This window comes from Engystomops pustulosus, chromosome 4 (genome assembly GCF_040894005.1).
Source record: "Engystomops pustulosus chromosome 4, aEngPut4.maternal, whole genome shotgun sequence".
Taxonomy (NCBI): Eukaryota; Metazoa; Chordata; class Amphibia; order Anura; family Leptodactylidae; genus Engystomops; species Engystomops pustulosus.
The window spans coordinates 148801895-148819382 of record NC_092414.1 but is presented as its reverse complement, the minus strand read 5'-3'; the positions used below and the strand labels follow the sequence as shown (position 1 = coordinate 148819382).

Below are 17488 nucleotides of genomic sequence, written 5' to 3'. Positions count from 1 at the left end.
ACACGCACCGTTTTGTGGTGTGGCTGACACAAATTTCTGCACTAAAGGGAGGGGGGTTTCCTGGATTGTGCGCCAGATTTAACATGAAAAGTCAGACACGCCCTATGTTGCACGCCCTATGTTAAAGGTGCACCAAAAGAAACTGGTGCACTCTGTCGGAGCAGAGAAGAGGGCGCCAGAGTCATGAAAACCATGCACCAGAAATCATGAATCTGGCACCATCTGCACATAGTACAGACTACATTGTTCTAAGTAAATGTGGACCACAATCTAGTCCAACTGTACTTTACAAGCCACATATGTGACTAACTTTTCCATAGTCTAGTAGTAAAATCAGGGCAGGACGTGGGTCGGCGTGCGTGATGACATCATCACACAGACCCGCCTGTGTCACTTTATAGAGCGGCTGCCGGGGCTGATGGGAGAAGAGGACTGGGGAGCAGAGGGGGGAGCACCGGGGCTGGAGGTATGTACAAGGTTTATTATTTTTGTGAGTGTCAAGACTGTATCTTTCAATAGGGGCTGTGTATACATGGAAACAACTGGGTATACTAGAGCAGCTTTGCAACACTTGGGGGAGGCTGTGTGTATACTGGGGGCAGGCTGTATATACCGGAGGGAGGCTGTGTATACTGAGGGGAGGCTGTGTATACTGAGGGGATGCTGTATATATTGAGGGCAGGCAGTGTATACTGGGGGAGGCTGTGTATACTGAGGGCAGGCTGTGTATACTGTGGGTGAGGCTGTGTATACTGTGGGTGAGTCTGTGTATACTGAGGGGAGGCTGTGTATATTGAGGGCAGGCAGTGTATACTGGGGGCAGGCAGTGTTTACTGGGGGCAGGCTGTGTATACTGGGGGCAGGCTGTGTTTACTGGGGGCAGGCTGTGTATACTGTGGGTGAGGCTGTGTATACTGAGGCAGGCTGTGTTTACTGTGAGAGAGGCTGTGTATACTGGGGGCAAGGTGTATATACTGTGGGAGAGGCTGTGTATACTGGGGGCAGGCTGTGTATACTGTGGGAGAGGCTTTGTATACTGGGGGCAGGCTGTCTATACTGGGGACAGGCTATGTATACTGTGGGCAGGCTGTGTTTACTGTGGGAGAGGCTGTGTATACAGGGGATGCTGTGTATACTAGAGGAGGCTGTGTATACTGGGGGAAGGCTCTGTATACTGTGGGAGAGGCTGTGTATACTGTGGGAGAGGCTGTGTTTACTGTGGGAGAGGCTGTGTGCTGCTGCCGGAGTACTGCATATAATTTAATTTGGGAGTATGTTCATGGGGACTGTTATAAATAGGGGAACTGTGTATAAATAAAACATGTATGTATATAAATTAGCTGTGTGTTGTAGTTCAGGGGGTGCGGTATATATAAGACACTATGGGTGCTTTAGATACTATAATTTATTTCAAAGGACTATATAAAGAATGTTTTATGTGGGGAATTCTGTGTTCAGTCATGTTGTAACGATAATATATATGTAAGAACACGCTCCATTATACTGTAAGTGACTGTAGTTTTTTAGGAGCGTGGTGTGGAGTTGTGCTGCATGGAGCTGAAGACATTTAACTGTGACTTCAGCTGAGATAATCCATTGCTGTCCTCTCCTTGAATGGGCAGTTTATCACCAGTAAGGTACAAGATGTCACTAAAGTCTGTGTTATTGACTGATACTAGTGTTGTAGGTGGTATCATTGGCTGGTTTTCGCCTCAGGCAGCAAAAAGGCTAGAATCAGCCCTGCCTATGTAGTAAGCAGGGTGCATCAGATTCAGGTTTTCTGGCGCGCCTTCTTCATGAATCTGGTGCTCCCTGCACTTCTATCTGACTTTACATGTTAAATCTGACACACGGTCCGACTGAGCCCCGGAACGCCCCCTAATTTGTAATAATGACTGGTGCAGCTGCGCCACAAAAGGGTCATGTGCAACACATTTGTGGTGCAGGCACTTCTTAAATACCTGTGCAAGCAGTTTGAACTAGAAAGAACATGCAAAGTCCGACAGAAAACTGGCTCACGGTGCCCCAATGCCTGAAAACGTAGTAATTACATTGTGTTAGTAAGCAACAGATGTACATTAATACTGAGCCATAGCTTGCACCTTGAGTAACCGGAATATCCCTTCAATATGTAAAAATGCTAACAGTAGTGAAGTATGTTTCAGAAAGAGGTAACATTTCTTACCACTAGGGGTCACTATGTAATAAGGTTTTCTCAATACGCGTATGATTATTACTGCATGACACTGGCTTTATAAGCATGGCATTTTTCCATAACTTTTCTGCACGACAGTCATTCATCAAAAAGGAAAGAGCGATGAGAAGGAAAGAGTGGTTCTAGTTTTCTTGCTATTCTCTGAGATGAGGTCATTTACAAGTCTTATATGCTGTGAGATCAGGGCATATTCCTGCTATTGCCAACCTGCCGTTATCAAGATGAATTTTTGGTCACATGACTTTAATTGTAGAATAAAGCATTTTTGTTACAAGGTATCTTTAATATGCCTTGTATCTAATATTAATCTGAAGGCCCTTGATGCATTTGGGTAACAATTCTACTGCGTTCAATGCTATTACTTCATATTAAAAGCCAAACATGCTTTTGGAAGGTTCATCGTGGAATTGTTACAACATGGCATGTAATAAATAATTTCTTTTTTATATATTTTTTTTTTACCATTTATATGTTTATCATCAATAGACCAAAAGAAGGACAATTTATTGACAGGGTCATAGGTGAATGAAGATTACACAAATTTTAATAATTAATGACTATGACTATGATATTAAGATGATAATAATATTGTGCTAACAGTCCTATACTGTAATCAGCTGGATAGTCCTGCCCTGCTGTAATGGGCGGTGAGAGGGAGGTATGTACCTGACTATATCTCCGCTCCCTTATTGTACCTCTGCCGCTGCTGTGTTGGTGCAATGTGATAATATCACACAGAGGAGAGTATTATAAGTAGAATAGGGGGTTAGATACAAAGTGGTGGGGTTAAAAGGGTTGTCCAGGTTTAGATGTAATAAAACTATAAACATCTCATACTCACCTCTCTCCGCACTCCTGTGGCGATGGACACTACTGCAGGTCTCTGTGTACAAAGACATGCTGTGATGTTACATGGAGATTCAGGCTGCAGCGGCACACGCTCTGACCATGCTGCATAACTGCCGGTGTATACAAACAGAGGCCTGCAGTAATGGCCGCCTCCACTGGAGAATGGGAGTGCGCAGAGACATAAGTATAAGATGTTCATCATTTTATTACACACACAAACCATGTATAACTTTGCTTTTCTAATCCTGGACAACCCCCTTTAAAGGTGGGGTAAAGGTGGAGACATTATGACATGAAAATTGTCTGAAGCCTGCTTTGTATGACACATTTTATGTCCCAGGGGTTTGGAGGTGTGGTATGAAACATGAAAGGGGACACTTTGAGCAATGTACTGCTGGGAATCTCAGCATTTACATGGATGTTCATTTGATAACTAAACATTGCACGGACCAAGTATAGGTAATAGTATTCCCTAAGGACAGCAGTCACTTTAAGCAGCATTATTTGCCTGCAACATTTCAAACATTGTTCAAGAATGACATATTGGGGGTCATTTACTAAGGGCCCGATTCGCGTTTTCCCGACGTGTTACCCGAATATTTCCGATTTGCGCCGATTTCCCCTGAATTGCCCCGGGATTTTGGCGCACGTGATCGGATTGTGGCGCATCGCCGCTGGCATGCACGCGACGGAAATCGGGGGGAGTGGCCGAATGAAAACCCGATGGATTCGGAAAAACCGCCACATTTAAAACAGCGCGAGCAGGTGAACTCCAGTGCGTTCTGATGCTTTTCAGCACAGCAGCGCCACCTGGTGGACGGTGGAGGAACTACCTTAATAAATCTCGGCTGGACCCGAATCCAGCGCAGAGAACGCGCCGCTGGATCGCAAATGGACCGGGTAAGTAAATCTGCCCAAATGTTCAAGGTGTTGTCTTGGCCTCATTGGTCGGCATATTTCAATTTGACTGAGCACGGGATCAGATAAGCTAGAAAGACAAGTCTGATATATGGTGCTATATGGCATTATCTCTCAATTTACAAAACTCAAAGGACCAGTTGCTTACATCTTGTTCGTAGACATTGCTTCCGTAATAGTTGGTATCAGTGCTACTATTACAATCATCAGGTAAACTCCAAGACAAAACAAGTTATAGTAATGCCCAGTATAGTTATAGGGCGGCCATTACAGTCAGGGGATATCAAGAACAATAGATACAGTGGCCCAACTAATGCACAAATGAAGTCCTAAAGATGCAGTCCTAAAGAGGACTGGTTATAAACAAAGTGGGGCCCCCGAGCCAAATTAAAAGTAGGGCCCCAAAATAAAACTATTTTATGAACAATCACATTCAATAAGAGGTTCCTTTAGCTCTGCACAATGGTACCACTATGTAGTTACACACAGTAGTATGGGGAGGCAATCTGTAATATGGGGCTGTAGGAGAATGTTATAGGAGAAAGGCAGATGATAGGTAGATTGATGATAGAAGATAAATATGAAAGATGATAGATTTATAGATGCATAAATAAAGTAGAATATATATATATACAAAAAAAGAAAAAAAAGCAGCACAGTCCTTGAGAAAAAGAGTTGATGGGTGCTATCCTCACTCTCACCAGTAAGAGTGTAGTAGATATCCAAAGAAATTAAAACAGGCAGCACTCCAATATATATACACTCACCGGCCACTTTATTAGGTACACCATGCTAGTAACGGGTTGGACCCCCTTTTGCCTTCAGAACTGCCTCAATTCTTTGTGGCATAGATTCAACAAGGTGCTGGAAGCATTCCTCAGAGATTTTGGTCCATATTGACATGATGGCATCACACAGTTGCCGCAGATTTGTCGGCTGCACATCCATGATGCGATTCTCCCGTTCCACCACATCCCAAAGATTCTCTATTGGATTGAGATCTGGTGACTGTGGAGGCCATTTGAGTACAGTGAACTCATTGTCATGTTCAAGAAACCAGTCTGAGATGATTCCAGCTTTATGACATGGCGCATTATCCTGCTGAAAGTAGCCATCAGATGTTGGGTACATTGTGGTCATAAAGGGATGGACATGGTCAGCAACAATACTCAGGTAGGCTGTGGCGTTGCAACGATACTCAATTGGTACCAAGGGGCCCAAAGAGTGCCAAGAAAATATTCCCCACACCATGACACCACCACCACCAGCCTGAACCGTTGATACAAGGCAGGATGGATCCATGCTTTCATGTTGTTGACGCCAAATTCTGACCCTACCATCCGAATGTCGCAGCAGAAATCGGGACTCATCAGACCAGGCAACGTTTTTCCAATCTTCTACTGTCCAATTTCGATGAGCTTGTGCAAATTGTAGCCTCAGTTTCCTGTTCTTAGCTGAAAGGAGTGGCACCCGGTGTGGTCTTCTGCTGCTGTAGCCCATCTGCCTCAAAGTTCGACGTACTGTGCGTTCAGAGATGCTCTTCTGCCTACCTTGGTTTTAACAGGTGGCGATTTGAGTCACTGTTGCCTTTCTATCAGCTCGAACCAGTCTGCCCATTCTCCTCTGACCTCTGGCATCAACAAGGCATTTCCGCCCACAGAACTGCTGCTCACTGGATGTTTTTTCTTTTTCGGACCATTCTCTATAAACCCTAGAGATGGTTGTGCATGAAAATCCCAGTAGATCAGAAGTTTCTGAAATATTCAGACCAGCCCTTCTGGCACCAACAACCATGCCACGTTCAAAGGCACTCAAATCACCTTTCTTTCCCATACTGATGCTCGGTTTGAACTGCAGGAGATTGTCTTGACCATGTCTACATGTCTAAATGCACTGAGTTGCCGCCATGTGATTAGCTGATTAGAAATTAACGAGCAGTTGGACAGGTGTACCTAATAAAGTGGCCGGTGAGTGTATGTATATATATATATATATATATATATATATATATATATATATATATATCATGATAGAAGATAGATAGATAGATAGATAGATAGGTAGATATATAGATAAACGGATAAACAAAAAACTACATAGATAAATGATTAGATAGACATATATGTAGATATGAAATTATAGGAGACAGATAACTAGACAGATAGATGATAGATATATAGATAGGAGATAGATGATAAGCATCTTCATCCGGGCATTCAACCAAGGGGTATTAAAGGTGCAAAACAGATCCAAAAGTATGCTTACTGGGATGTGTAGGGAACTTGGAAATAACTAGGGCGGAACAGCTAGAAGTAGCAAAAATATTATATCAGGCCCGAAAGACTATTGCCAGACACTGGTTAGATTCTACTCCACCTAGACTTGGGGAAATTAAGAAAATGGTGAATACTACACTTCAAATGGAGTTGGGAGTATATATATAAAAGAAAATCAATTAAGTATAACAAGCAATGGTGTAAATGGCTGGAGTGTCCGGGACTGGGAACAACAGAAATGCTCAGGAGTTGGGAGAGATGGCGACTAGGATAGACATCAGGGACGTGAGGAAAATAAGGGAGATGTGGAGAGGTAGGGGGTCCTGCATCTGGACATGGAGCCTATCAATCAGGATGAGGAGGGGAAGAGAGGGAAATGGACCGTGAGGGGAGGGGGGTGTTGGTTGGTTAGGGGTTTAAGTTAAGAAAATAACAATGTTCTATTTGTCAAGGTTTCCATTCATTTGGTATATGTATAATACTTGTAATTATCTGCTTTAATAAAGTTTATCTGATTTAAAAAAAAAAAAAAGGTGCAAAACATCCTATGCTCACAAAAGTCTACATGCAGAGGGCCCCTTTAGGACAGAGGCCCCTGGGCAATTGCCCAGTTTGTCACCCCCTAACACCAGCCCTGGGTGTGGGGATGGGGGAATTAGTTAGCTTATTTAACAACTGGTCTTAACCCCTTAACGCTCTGCGGCATAGCTCTACGGCGCAGAGGTATAAGGGATGTATGAAGAGGGCTCACGGGCTGAGTCCTCTTCATACAAAGGTGGGGGTTTTTGCATTTTGCAGAAAACCCCCACCGCTAATAACCGTGGTCGGCACTTGCACCGATCGCGGCTATTAACCATGTGATTGCCACCGGCAAAGTCGCCGGCGCCGTGTAAAAAACAGCGGCACGCGGGCGCCGCCATCTTTAATGCGATGACGTTCGGAGGCTACATGGCTTCTGCAGATTCGTTACAATGAGCCAGTGGCTCATTGTAATGAATGTGCTGCAAAAATGCCATATATTGCAATACAGAAGTATTGCAGTATATGGTAGGAGCGATCTGACCATCTAGGGTTAATGTACGCTAGATGGTATAAAAAATAGTGAAAAAAAAAAAAAAAAGTTTAAAAAATAAAAAAAATTAATAAAATATTAAAAATTTAAATCACCCCCGTTTCCCTAGAACGGATATAAAACATAATAAACAGTAAAAATCACAAACATATTAGGTATCGCCGCGTCCCAAAATGCCCGATCTATCAAAATATAAAAACGGTTACGGGCAGCGGTGACCTCCAAGGCGGGAAATGGCGCCCAAATGTCCGAAATGCGACTTTTACACCTTTTTACATAACATAAAAAATGAAATAAAAAATGATCAAAATGTCGCACAGACCTCAAAATGGTCGCAATGAAAACGTCGCCTCATTTTGCAAAAAATGATCCCTCACACATCTCCGTGCGCCAAAGTATGAAAAAGTTATTAGCGTCAGAAGATGGCAAAAATGTTTTCTTCTTTTTTGTACACATTCGTTTAATTTTTGAATATGTATTAAAACATAATAAAACCTATATAAATTTGGTATCACCGCGATCGCACCGAACCAAAGAATAAAGTAGGCGTGTTATTTGGAGCAAAGAGTGAAAGTCGTAAAAACTGAGCCCACAAGAATGTGACGCACGTGCGGGTTTTTTTCAATTTTTCCACATTTGGAATTTTTTTTCAGCTTCGCAGTACACGGCATGTTAAAATAATTACGGGAAAGTAAAATTTGTTACGCACAAAATAAGCCCTCACACAGGTCTGTACACGTAAAAATGAAAGTTATGGATTTTTGAAGTTGGAGAGCGAGAAATGAGCCGAAAAACCCTGCGTCCTTAAGGGGTTAAAGAACCTGATGTGGAGTCCCTGCATTATGTGCAAATCCTCCTGAGGCAATAACAGGGACTCCCTTAGCACAGTTATCTTTGGGATATGTATTGGTTAGCATATATAAAATAGTATGCTACAGCAATCCACACTAAATGAGCAAATATAATAAGTTTTACAAAATAATAGAAAATAACCTTGGAGGAAGGAAGCCATTAGGGGTCTTTCAGGTTATATCTTTTTAGAAGGTAAATACCGTAGTTACTTTTAACATCGCCTTTACATTTCCCTCTGCTGAGATTAAAAAGTACACACTGGGATTCATAGCTTTGTTCTGTACTGAAACATCACTTTTTTGTGCAGAAAGGTTTTCCTCGAGTTAATTTATTATAGTAATTCCAATATCAATATGTTTTTTTTTTCTCTTTCAAGCAAAGAATAAAATGAACACAAGCTCCACATTAACTTCTGTAGCCTAAAAAGTCACAGCGACTGCAGGATTCAGCAAATAATGTGGCGCAGCCTTATTATTCTTATTGATGTAATGTGTTCCTTCTATGGCAAAGCCGATGCGTCCCCCGGGGTATGGAGATTATCTCCACACAACACATTTTGTGACTGCAGGCAATGGAATATATCCATCGTGAGAAAACAAAAATATAATTGGTATATTTCAGAGAATAGAGAGAGAATGTCATAATGGAATCAGTTTTATTAAAAATAATCTTCGGGCACAGGGAAGGGAGGGGGATCTCTCAATGGAAATTCTAGCTGACTCAAATGCTGAAGGAGGCGTTTCATCAGAATTAGGGCACGATGCACCAGTCCAGGCTATACATGTAGAGAGAACACTGAATCCATGAATGGAAATTTTCTTCAATGAAGGACAAAAATACAATTCTGTGCTCGCTTATACATTAACTATATAGAGTATTGCTAAATGAAACGGGTCACACAACTCTAAAGCTGTAAATGGAAGTCTGTTACCAGTTTATGCTGTTCTTAGGGTAGCGTAGGCCCCTGGACACCTGGATTTGAGCAGCAGGTAACATACTATATTCATGAAGCACTTTATACATTTATTATCAGAATAGGAGCCTAGGGGGAGAAGGGGCTTGGTAAAGGGGCTGTCAGATGATGATATTTAAGACTCTGTGCAGTAAGTACTATGGAGAGCTGATCATGGGCCCATACTGTGTTGTAGTTTGGAGCCTAATGCTCATGTGCATTACTGCTCTTCTGTGGTGTTATATTTTGCAATGTATCTGACATAATTTGTTTATTATTCTTGCATGTAACCTCACTGTGTTGTTTACCTGTTCTGTGGTGTCCTGTGTACTCATTCTGCACATAATGTGACATCACTGCATTATTCCTATACTATTACTTTACTGTGTGTATTATCCCTGTACTGTACCTGTATTTATTACCTCTATATTATGACATCACTGTGTTTATTATCTCTGTACTGTGACACAACTGTGTTTCTAATCTCGTATGTTGCGACATCACTGTACTATCCCTTGTATTGTAACATCCCTGTATGGATTGTCCCTGTACTGTGTCCTCACCATGTTTATTATCATTGTCTTTTGACACCACTGTGTGTATTATCCCTGTACTGTGACCTGACTACGTGCATTAAATCTGCACTGTGACATTAACATGTGCATAGCTCCCAACCGTCCCGGATTGGCCGGGACAGTCCCAGTTTTTTTTACCTCTGCCATGCGATCACGGGCAGCTGGGAGATTGTCCCAGATATTCCCTTTAAGGTCCATTATTATTGAGATTATTATTATTGAGATTATTATTAAAATAATAATAATAATGATTGTCTCCATGATAATAATAATAATAAAAATAATAATAATAGTCGTCTCAATAATTAGAATAATAATCCCTGATAAGATTTATCTCTATATACCAGTGCATGGAGCCTGTGTCACTGTGTAAAAGACTGCGTTACATAAAATGCTCCCATTGAAATCCACTAAGCCAATAGCCTAGTGCAGTGATGGCGTACCTTATAGAGACCGAGTGCTCAAACTGCAACCCTTATCCACTTATTTATTTAAAAAGTGCCAACACAGCAATTCTAGCATTAACTTATTAAAATCTTCTTGCTCCGTGCTGTAGCACAGCTTTCAACGGTCCTGAGGACACCAATATCGCTGACAGGAGGACAAATTCTAATTGCCATAGGAGCTTCCCTTGACAACCCACTGAAGAGTAAGAATTGTGGGGCCAAGAGCAGGAGCTTCAATGGCTCCAATGAAAATCCGACCATGTCCACATCTATTCTTCCTACAGTCTCACTTTAAAATAACGCTGAGTGTGTCACGTCATGGTCCTATAGGAGGATCTCTTAAGTCCTGTCGGTGCTGGGGAAACAGCCTGAGTGCCCACTGAGAGGGCTCAGAGTGCCACCTTTGGCACCTGTGCCATAGGTTCGCCACCACTGGCCTAGTGGATAGAGGCCTCCATCTATATTGCATGTGGAGTACACATTTTTTTTATTATTATGGAGAGGATTATTATTCTTATTATTATGCAGATTATTATTATTATAATGGAGATGATTATTATTAATAAAAATGTGGGGCGTGACCAGGGCGTGATTAGGGGGTGTGGCTTAGGGGGAATCGCCAAATCCGGAAATGTTGGGAGGTATGCCATGTGTATTATCCCTTTACTGTGACATTATTCCTGTACTGTGACATGATTATGTGCATTATATCTGTACTGTGATATTATTCCTGCACTGTGACATTGCTGTGTGTATTATCTTGGTACTGTGACATCACTATGTGTATTATTACAGTACTGTGACATCACTGTATGTATTATCTCAATACTATGACATGAATGAGTGTATTATCTCTGTACTTTGACATCAGTGTGAGCACTATCACTGTACAGTGACTGTACTGTGACATCACTGTGTGTCTTATCTACTATTTTATCAATTTGTTCCATATCTCTCACATTAAATAGGGAAACAAAAATAAATATTTTATAGACTCATTCTAATTTAGCTATGGGCATTTTAGTTATGCCCTTGTAAATGTTTATAAAGTTTGCTGTGACATATGGTAGGCATTATACTGCACTTGTTCAAATGTCCTAAACTGTGTCCTATCACATTCTTGCCTCCACATGTTACCATGTGATAATCTATGTTGTTGTGTGTAGATGGTCTTATTGCTAAATGTATCCTGAATTTCTGGCCACCCAAAATTGCTGCTGTAGAAAGTATAAACGGAGCACCCAATTTATACTTCAGATTATAAGATATCCCCTGAGTGCTTTTATAACATATGCTGTGCAGGAGCGCAATGCCTTATTACAGCTGACACAAGTCTCCATGTAGGACAACCTCTAGTGATGGCCCTCGCGGGCACACTCCAGGTAGCAGACATTAAAGAAATCTATCAAAGACATTGATGTACCATGAGTTTCTATTGTAAGGTCTTTGAAGTCCACCAGTGTAAGAAAGTGGATCTTGGCAGCAAGAGAACCTTAACTATAGCTGATTTCTGAAAATATCATGTACCCTTTAAAAATCAAGAAGAAAAAAGCTTCAGATCTGGAAATGGCAACACTTCATTCCATGCATGTAAAGACTTCAGAATGTAAAGTCTTCTTAGAATAGCTTCTTTACTGCTAAAATGAATGCATTGTCCGACTATAAAGGATGATTTACACTTCAGGGAAGGAGAGAACATTTACTATTTAGATAGTTCACTAACCCTCCGATGCTTTGCTTCTATATGAATATTTACAAGAATTGTTTGTGGTTCAAACAAGGCCAGAGACGTAAAAAGAAATTTGATCTCGATTTGCACTTTAGTATCACATGTACTGACCCAACTGCATTAATGGAGGTCAGTCCACAACAACAGGGGCATTATGTAGTATGGGGGTTGTAAAGAGGGGTATTATAGTGTGCAGGCACTCTAGTGGGTGGGTGTAGGATTGGTAAGAGGGCATGGCTAAAAATTTGCTGGCACGTGGTAAGCACACCAAAAATTTGGAACCTTTTTCCATGTTCAGAACATTAGAAGGTATTCACAGAATGGAATGAGACTTTAATCGGTTAACCTAGTTACAATGCTTTATATCATAAACAACAATAACTATAATCATTTCTGCAACAGCAGAGCTGCATCTATTCTGCTTATATTATTCAGTATTATTTGACTTTGAGACTCTCAGATCCCTATGTAGGAGAAGGGCGCTAGTTCTGCCTACCAGCTCTTGTGCCCGTGACCTGGAAGAACTGATGATTTATTTGCACGTTTTGCAAATTTTGCACGTTTTGCGCTGATAGAAATGGCAGAAAGCAATACTGTATCTATTAGGGGTCTAAGCTGAAAACTAACTTTAGGAGATGTCCCTGTGGAAATTCCTGACAGTATAAATATACAGTATAGGATGTGGGCAGAAATAGAAGGTGAAACTCATGGTATTGTCAAACTGACCCTCTTTTCCTATTAAACAAACAGTTTAGTGATAGAAGAGAGGAAGCGGTAGGAATCCAGGAACTGCTCTGCACTGTGGGGTAAATATTCTATGGAAATCAACCAATGATAAATCTAGAGCATCGCAACCAGCTTGTCTAGATTTACACCGTCTTACTATAAGACATAATGAGGCACATTTACCTACTTTCTCGCCGTAGTTCACCGAAAGTGCACTGTCTGATGATAATGCACTGTTCTGCAATTCACTAAAATCCTGTATGTGTCGCATACCCGCTCAGCTCCAACAGAGTTCACCATCTTTTTAGGGGTGCATCTAAGTGATTTGGCTTGCGACACAATTCCAAAGTAAAATCCTGCACTCAGTCCGAATCTGACGGATCGTCCGATGGCACGTCCCCTAAATTGTGTTGCACGGAAGCCAGCGAAGCTGCACCAAAAACAAAAGGTTGCGTGCACCAAAATAACGGTCCAGTGCACCAAAAACCCAGCGTAGATACTTGTTAAGTACCTGTGCAAGCCGTGTAATCCCCAAAATAGGTGAAAGTGAACAGCACGACCCTCAGTAAATGAACCCCATTAAGTAATTGTGCCCTCATGTGCGTTGTGAGACCAGTAACAACAATGTAAAGCTGACATGACATGATGGAGGAAATTACTGCTCTTTAAGTAAGCAGTTCAGTGTCAGTGTTACAGAAGATAATGCAATATATATACAGGCAGTCCCCGGGTTACATACAAGATAGGGTCTGGAGGTTTGTTCTTAAGTTGAATTTGTATGTAAGTCGAAACTGTATATTTTATAATGGAAGTTCTAGACATTTTTTTTTCTTTTGCCCCAGTGACAATTGGAGTTTCAAAATTTTTGGTGTAATTGGACCAAGAATTATCAATACAGCTTCATTACAGACATCTTACAGCTGGTCATTGCAGCCTGGGACTATAGTAAAGCATCCAGAGAGCTTCACCAGAGGTCACAGTGGGCAGCGGGGTCCGTCTGTAACTATGGGTTGTCTGTAAGCCGGGTGTCCTTAAGTAGGGGACCGCCTGTATATATATATATATATATATAACCTTGCACAGAAATAGGGAAACATAATATATAACTTATGTGTTCAATTATTTAAAAAATATACATCTCTTCAAAGAACTTCCAACTTACATCTTCTGACTCGAACACATGACAGATCATCTTGTACTGCTTCTTTCCTTCCTGAGCACCTGGAGTAGTTTCTATACAATCTTGTGATGCAGATCTTGGCATTCGACGTCTTGCCATCAGGACAACAATATTCCCAATGTCAGCAATATAGGAGATTGTTCTTAGAGCATGGTCCATCATTGTTTCCTGTTTACGGTAAGTAAATAAAACCAGCTTAGAATGTAACTGACACAATAATGTTTATATACACCAGAGAAAAGGTTCACATTATCTACCCATACAGTACATGCCGTAGATCAGTGTTCCCCAAACTTTTTGTTTCTGGGGACTGGCTGCACCCAAATTTTTTTACCAGGGACCGGGCTGGGTAGCCCTCTTACTATGGTCCCTGGAAAATAAAATTGTGTGCCCCGCAAATAGTCCATATGTAACCCCAACCCATATAATGTACCATTTACCGCAGCCCCAGGTTTAAAATGCCCCTTTCCTGCAGCTTACCTGTTTCTGTATCGCCCTTTTAATGTTTTAATAAGAAGACGGCTACAGAAAAGGGGACACTGTAATACTACTTTTTCCATAGCACCCCCACACACCTATAATGTCCCCTTGTCTTTGGGCTTTTTACTGTGAGGAAAAAAATGTACATACCAGATATATGCAAGTATAAGCCGACCTTAGTGTAAACCGAGGTACCTAATTTTACCACAAAAAAATGTGAAAACTTGGCCTGAAGTATAGGCCTAAGTTGGGAAATGCATCTGCTACTCTTTAATAAAATGTCCAGCAGTAGCCTCCCCTCACTAATTACATGTCCCAGCAACAGCCTCCCCTCACTAATAACATGTCCAGCAGCAGCCTCCACTCACTTTAAACATGTCCCAGCAACGCCTTCCTTCACTGATAACATGTCCATTAGCGCCCTCCCTTCACTGATAACATGTCCATTAGCGGCCTCCCTTCACTGATAACATGTTCATTAGCGCCCACACTTCACTAATAACATGTCCCAAAAGTAGCCTCCCCGTACTATTAACACGTCCAGCAGTGGGCTCCCCTCACTAATAACATGTCCAGCAGTGGCCTCCCCCACTAATAACATGTCCCAGCAGTGGCCTTCCCTTGCTATTACCATGTCCAGCAGTGGCCTCCCCGCGCTATTAACATGTCGAGCAGTGGCCTCCCCTTGCTATTAACATGTCCAGAAGTGGCCTCTCTTCACTAATAAAATGCCCAGCAGCAGCCTCTCCTCACTAATAATATGTCCAGCAGCAGCCTCCCTTCACTAATTACATGTCCAGCAGCAGCCTCCCTTCACTAATAACATGTCCAGCAGTGACCTCCCTTCACTAATAAAATGCCTAGCACTGGATGCAGTCACATGTACCAAAATTTATTTCTAAAGTTAAGTCCGACCCTCCAACGATCTGAGAGGGACAGTGAACGGCCCCCTATGTAAAAAGTTTGGGGACCCCTGGACTAGAGTTATGTCATTGCAACAAAAAAAATCAGTTTAGCTTCAATTGGGCTTTCTAGAGGTAATACGTGCTAGCAGTTGTAGTTCTGCAGGTTGTAACTGCAAAGATATCCAGCATCTTTCACAGTGAAATACTTTGTTTTCCCATTAAAACTTCAGTGCTGTTTCTGTAGAGCTCAGTTCACTTTTTCCTCATAAAGATGTGACATCTTTTTATTTATGTCAGGCTCCCTGCGACAGTGTAGATGAGGAGATTATGCGGCTGTGAAATGTCCTATCTTACTGCTCCATGCAGGTAGCTGGTATAAATCACTGTCTTATCTCTCTGGCAGCCCCACTGCTCTTATTTTCTCTTGGTTTGCTGACTACGGCCTTCGTGTCACTTTGATGTGCACTGTTTTATTAAGAGATGCCTAAAAAAGTGGTATTCATGTGCAGGCAAACATGTACAGATATCTGACTTTTGTATGGAGCCAATTGTATTTATTCAATCTAATGTGTAGAGATAAGCTGTATTATGAATGTCAGGGTGAAGGTAAAATACTCTATGGAAATGGTGACATTTTACCATCACAATGACAAGATATATTGTATCAGACTGTTCCACAGAGAGTGAAATCCATGGTGAAAGCACATTTACTGCATGCTTTGACTTTCTTGAAGAGTTCCAAAAATCATTATGTACCGTAATACTAGGGGTGAATTCATGTCAAGTCCTATCAAACAGTCCTGACAGTAAACACAGATAATTGTGGATTGATCTCTGTACAATGCAAGCACTTTTACCTTATGTGTCACCTGTTCTTTATAGATTGTAAACTCATGCAAGAAGGGCGCTCACTCATATTGTTTCAGTTGATAACCTTTTGATAATCTATAAAGTCTCATTTTGTCTGTATACGTATGCCATGATTTGTTAAAAGGAATCTGCCAAATAAATGCTTAAAATACTTAAAATAAACTACATACTACTATGATTAAAAAGCATTGCCCTTATCCCTAAAAAGTTCCTTTCCATGGCTGCAATGTTATAAAAATCAGTTAGTTTACTTATATGCAACTCACCTGAGGTGAGTCGAATCACAGTGAGTCCTGAATATTCATTGTTTCTTGCACTGCCCTGCCTCCCTGTTCCTGATAGACAAGGCTCACTGCTACCACCATGCTGCCATTATGGAGCTAGTATATAGCGATCAATGCCAGTATTCAACTACAGACATATGCTCACCCCTTCCCCTGCTCACCTCTGTAAGACTGAAGAGAATTCCTGTAGATGGGGTGAGGAGCAAGGGTGAGAAAGAGACAGTGGATGTGTGTGACTTAACCCTGCTACATCATTATCCCTTAGTAAGTTAGAGTGGCTGGCTATGTGAAAAAAAACAAGCCTCTTCTTCACTATTCCCTCTGGAATTATCTTCAGCTGAATTAGCATTGTAAGCCTCAGTGAAGATGGTGGGGTAGCTTGACTGTATACTGCAGCTGCCTGCCTCCAAGACTGGAACAGGGGACATCAATAAAGACCTTTTTTTAGAATGGTGGCTTTAATCTCATGGATAGAGCCATCAGATGAAAATGTATAAAGACATGTAAAAAGTTGTAAAAGTACTGTGTGAATTGTGGGAGTGGCGACATGCGTGGGGTTGTACCGCAGTTCCCCCTGGTCTGGACAGACCACAAATATTTTTCTGGTAAAACTGAATTATCTGGCTTGGTTTGTCTTTTTTTCAGTCTAGTGGCATAATACAACCGCCTCTGTTTGCGAGCACTCATTGTACGTCGAATGATATTTATGCTTTTCTCACTTGTGCCTGATAGCTATATGTAATAATTTTTTCACTGGTTTTGAGGTCTTTTTCATGAGAGGGAATGTGCTTTGTCTAGAGGGTTTGGAGGGTTTGCTCACCTTTTTAATTGTTTTTATTATTTGTTTTGTGGTGTATATATGTTAAATGTATTTAATAAAGAGAAGTGTGTATTATCACAACTAGTGCTCTATACTGCAAATAGTAATAATCACTTATATGTCAAAATGAGAGGCAATGAAATCACAGATAATAAAGTGCTTAGTGCATAACCTCTATTGCTGTATTATCCCATAGCTTTTAAGTGCCAAAAAAATCTATGTTATTCAGCTGGAGAGGAAAAGACATTGTACCCCTTTCTGCATGTGCAATATAAAAGACCATAAAGGAGAGCATATTACCAGCACACCGCAACTGCCTGCCTCTGCCCGGATGACTGA

The 17488-nt window shown here is 41.4% G+C and overlaps 1 protein-coding gene across 3 annotated transcripts in view; it reads right to left on the bottom strand.

Moving 5' to 3' along the window:
* APBA2 (amyloid beta precursor protein binding family A member 2) overlaps positions 1-17488 on the bottom strand; it is a 220182-nt gene that overhangs the window by 37956 nt on the left and 164738 nt on the right. For all 3 annotated transcript variants that reach the window (XM_072148038.1, XM_072148037.1, XM_072148036.1), the window contains one exon: positions 13773-13958. In XM_072148038.1, coding sequence (XP_072004139.1) covers positions 13773-13958 — 186 coding nt within the window. The remainder of the gene's footprint in view (positions 1-13772; positions 13959-17488) is intronic.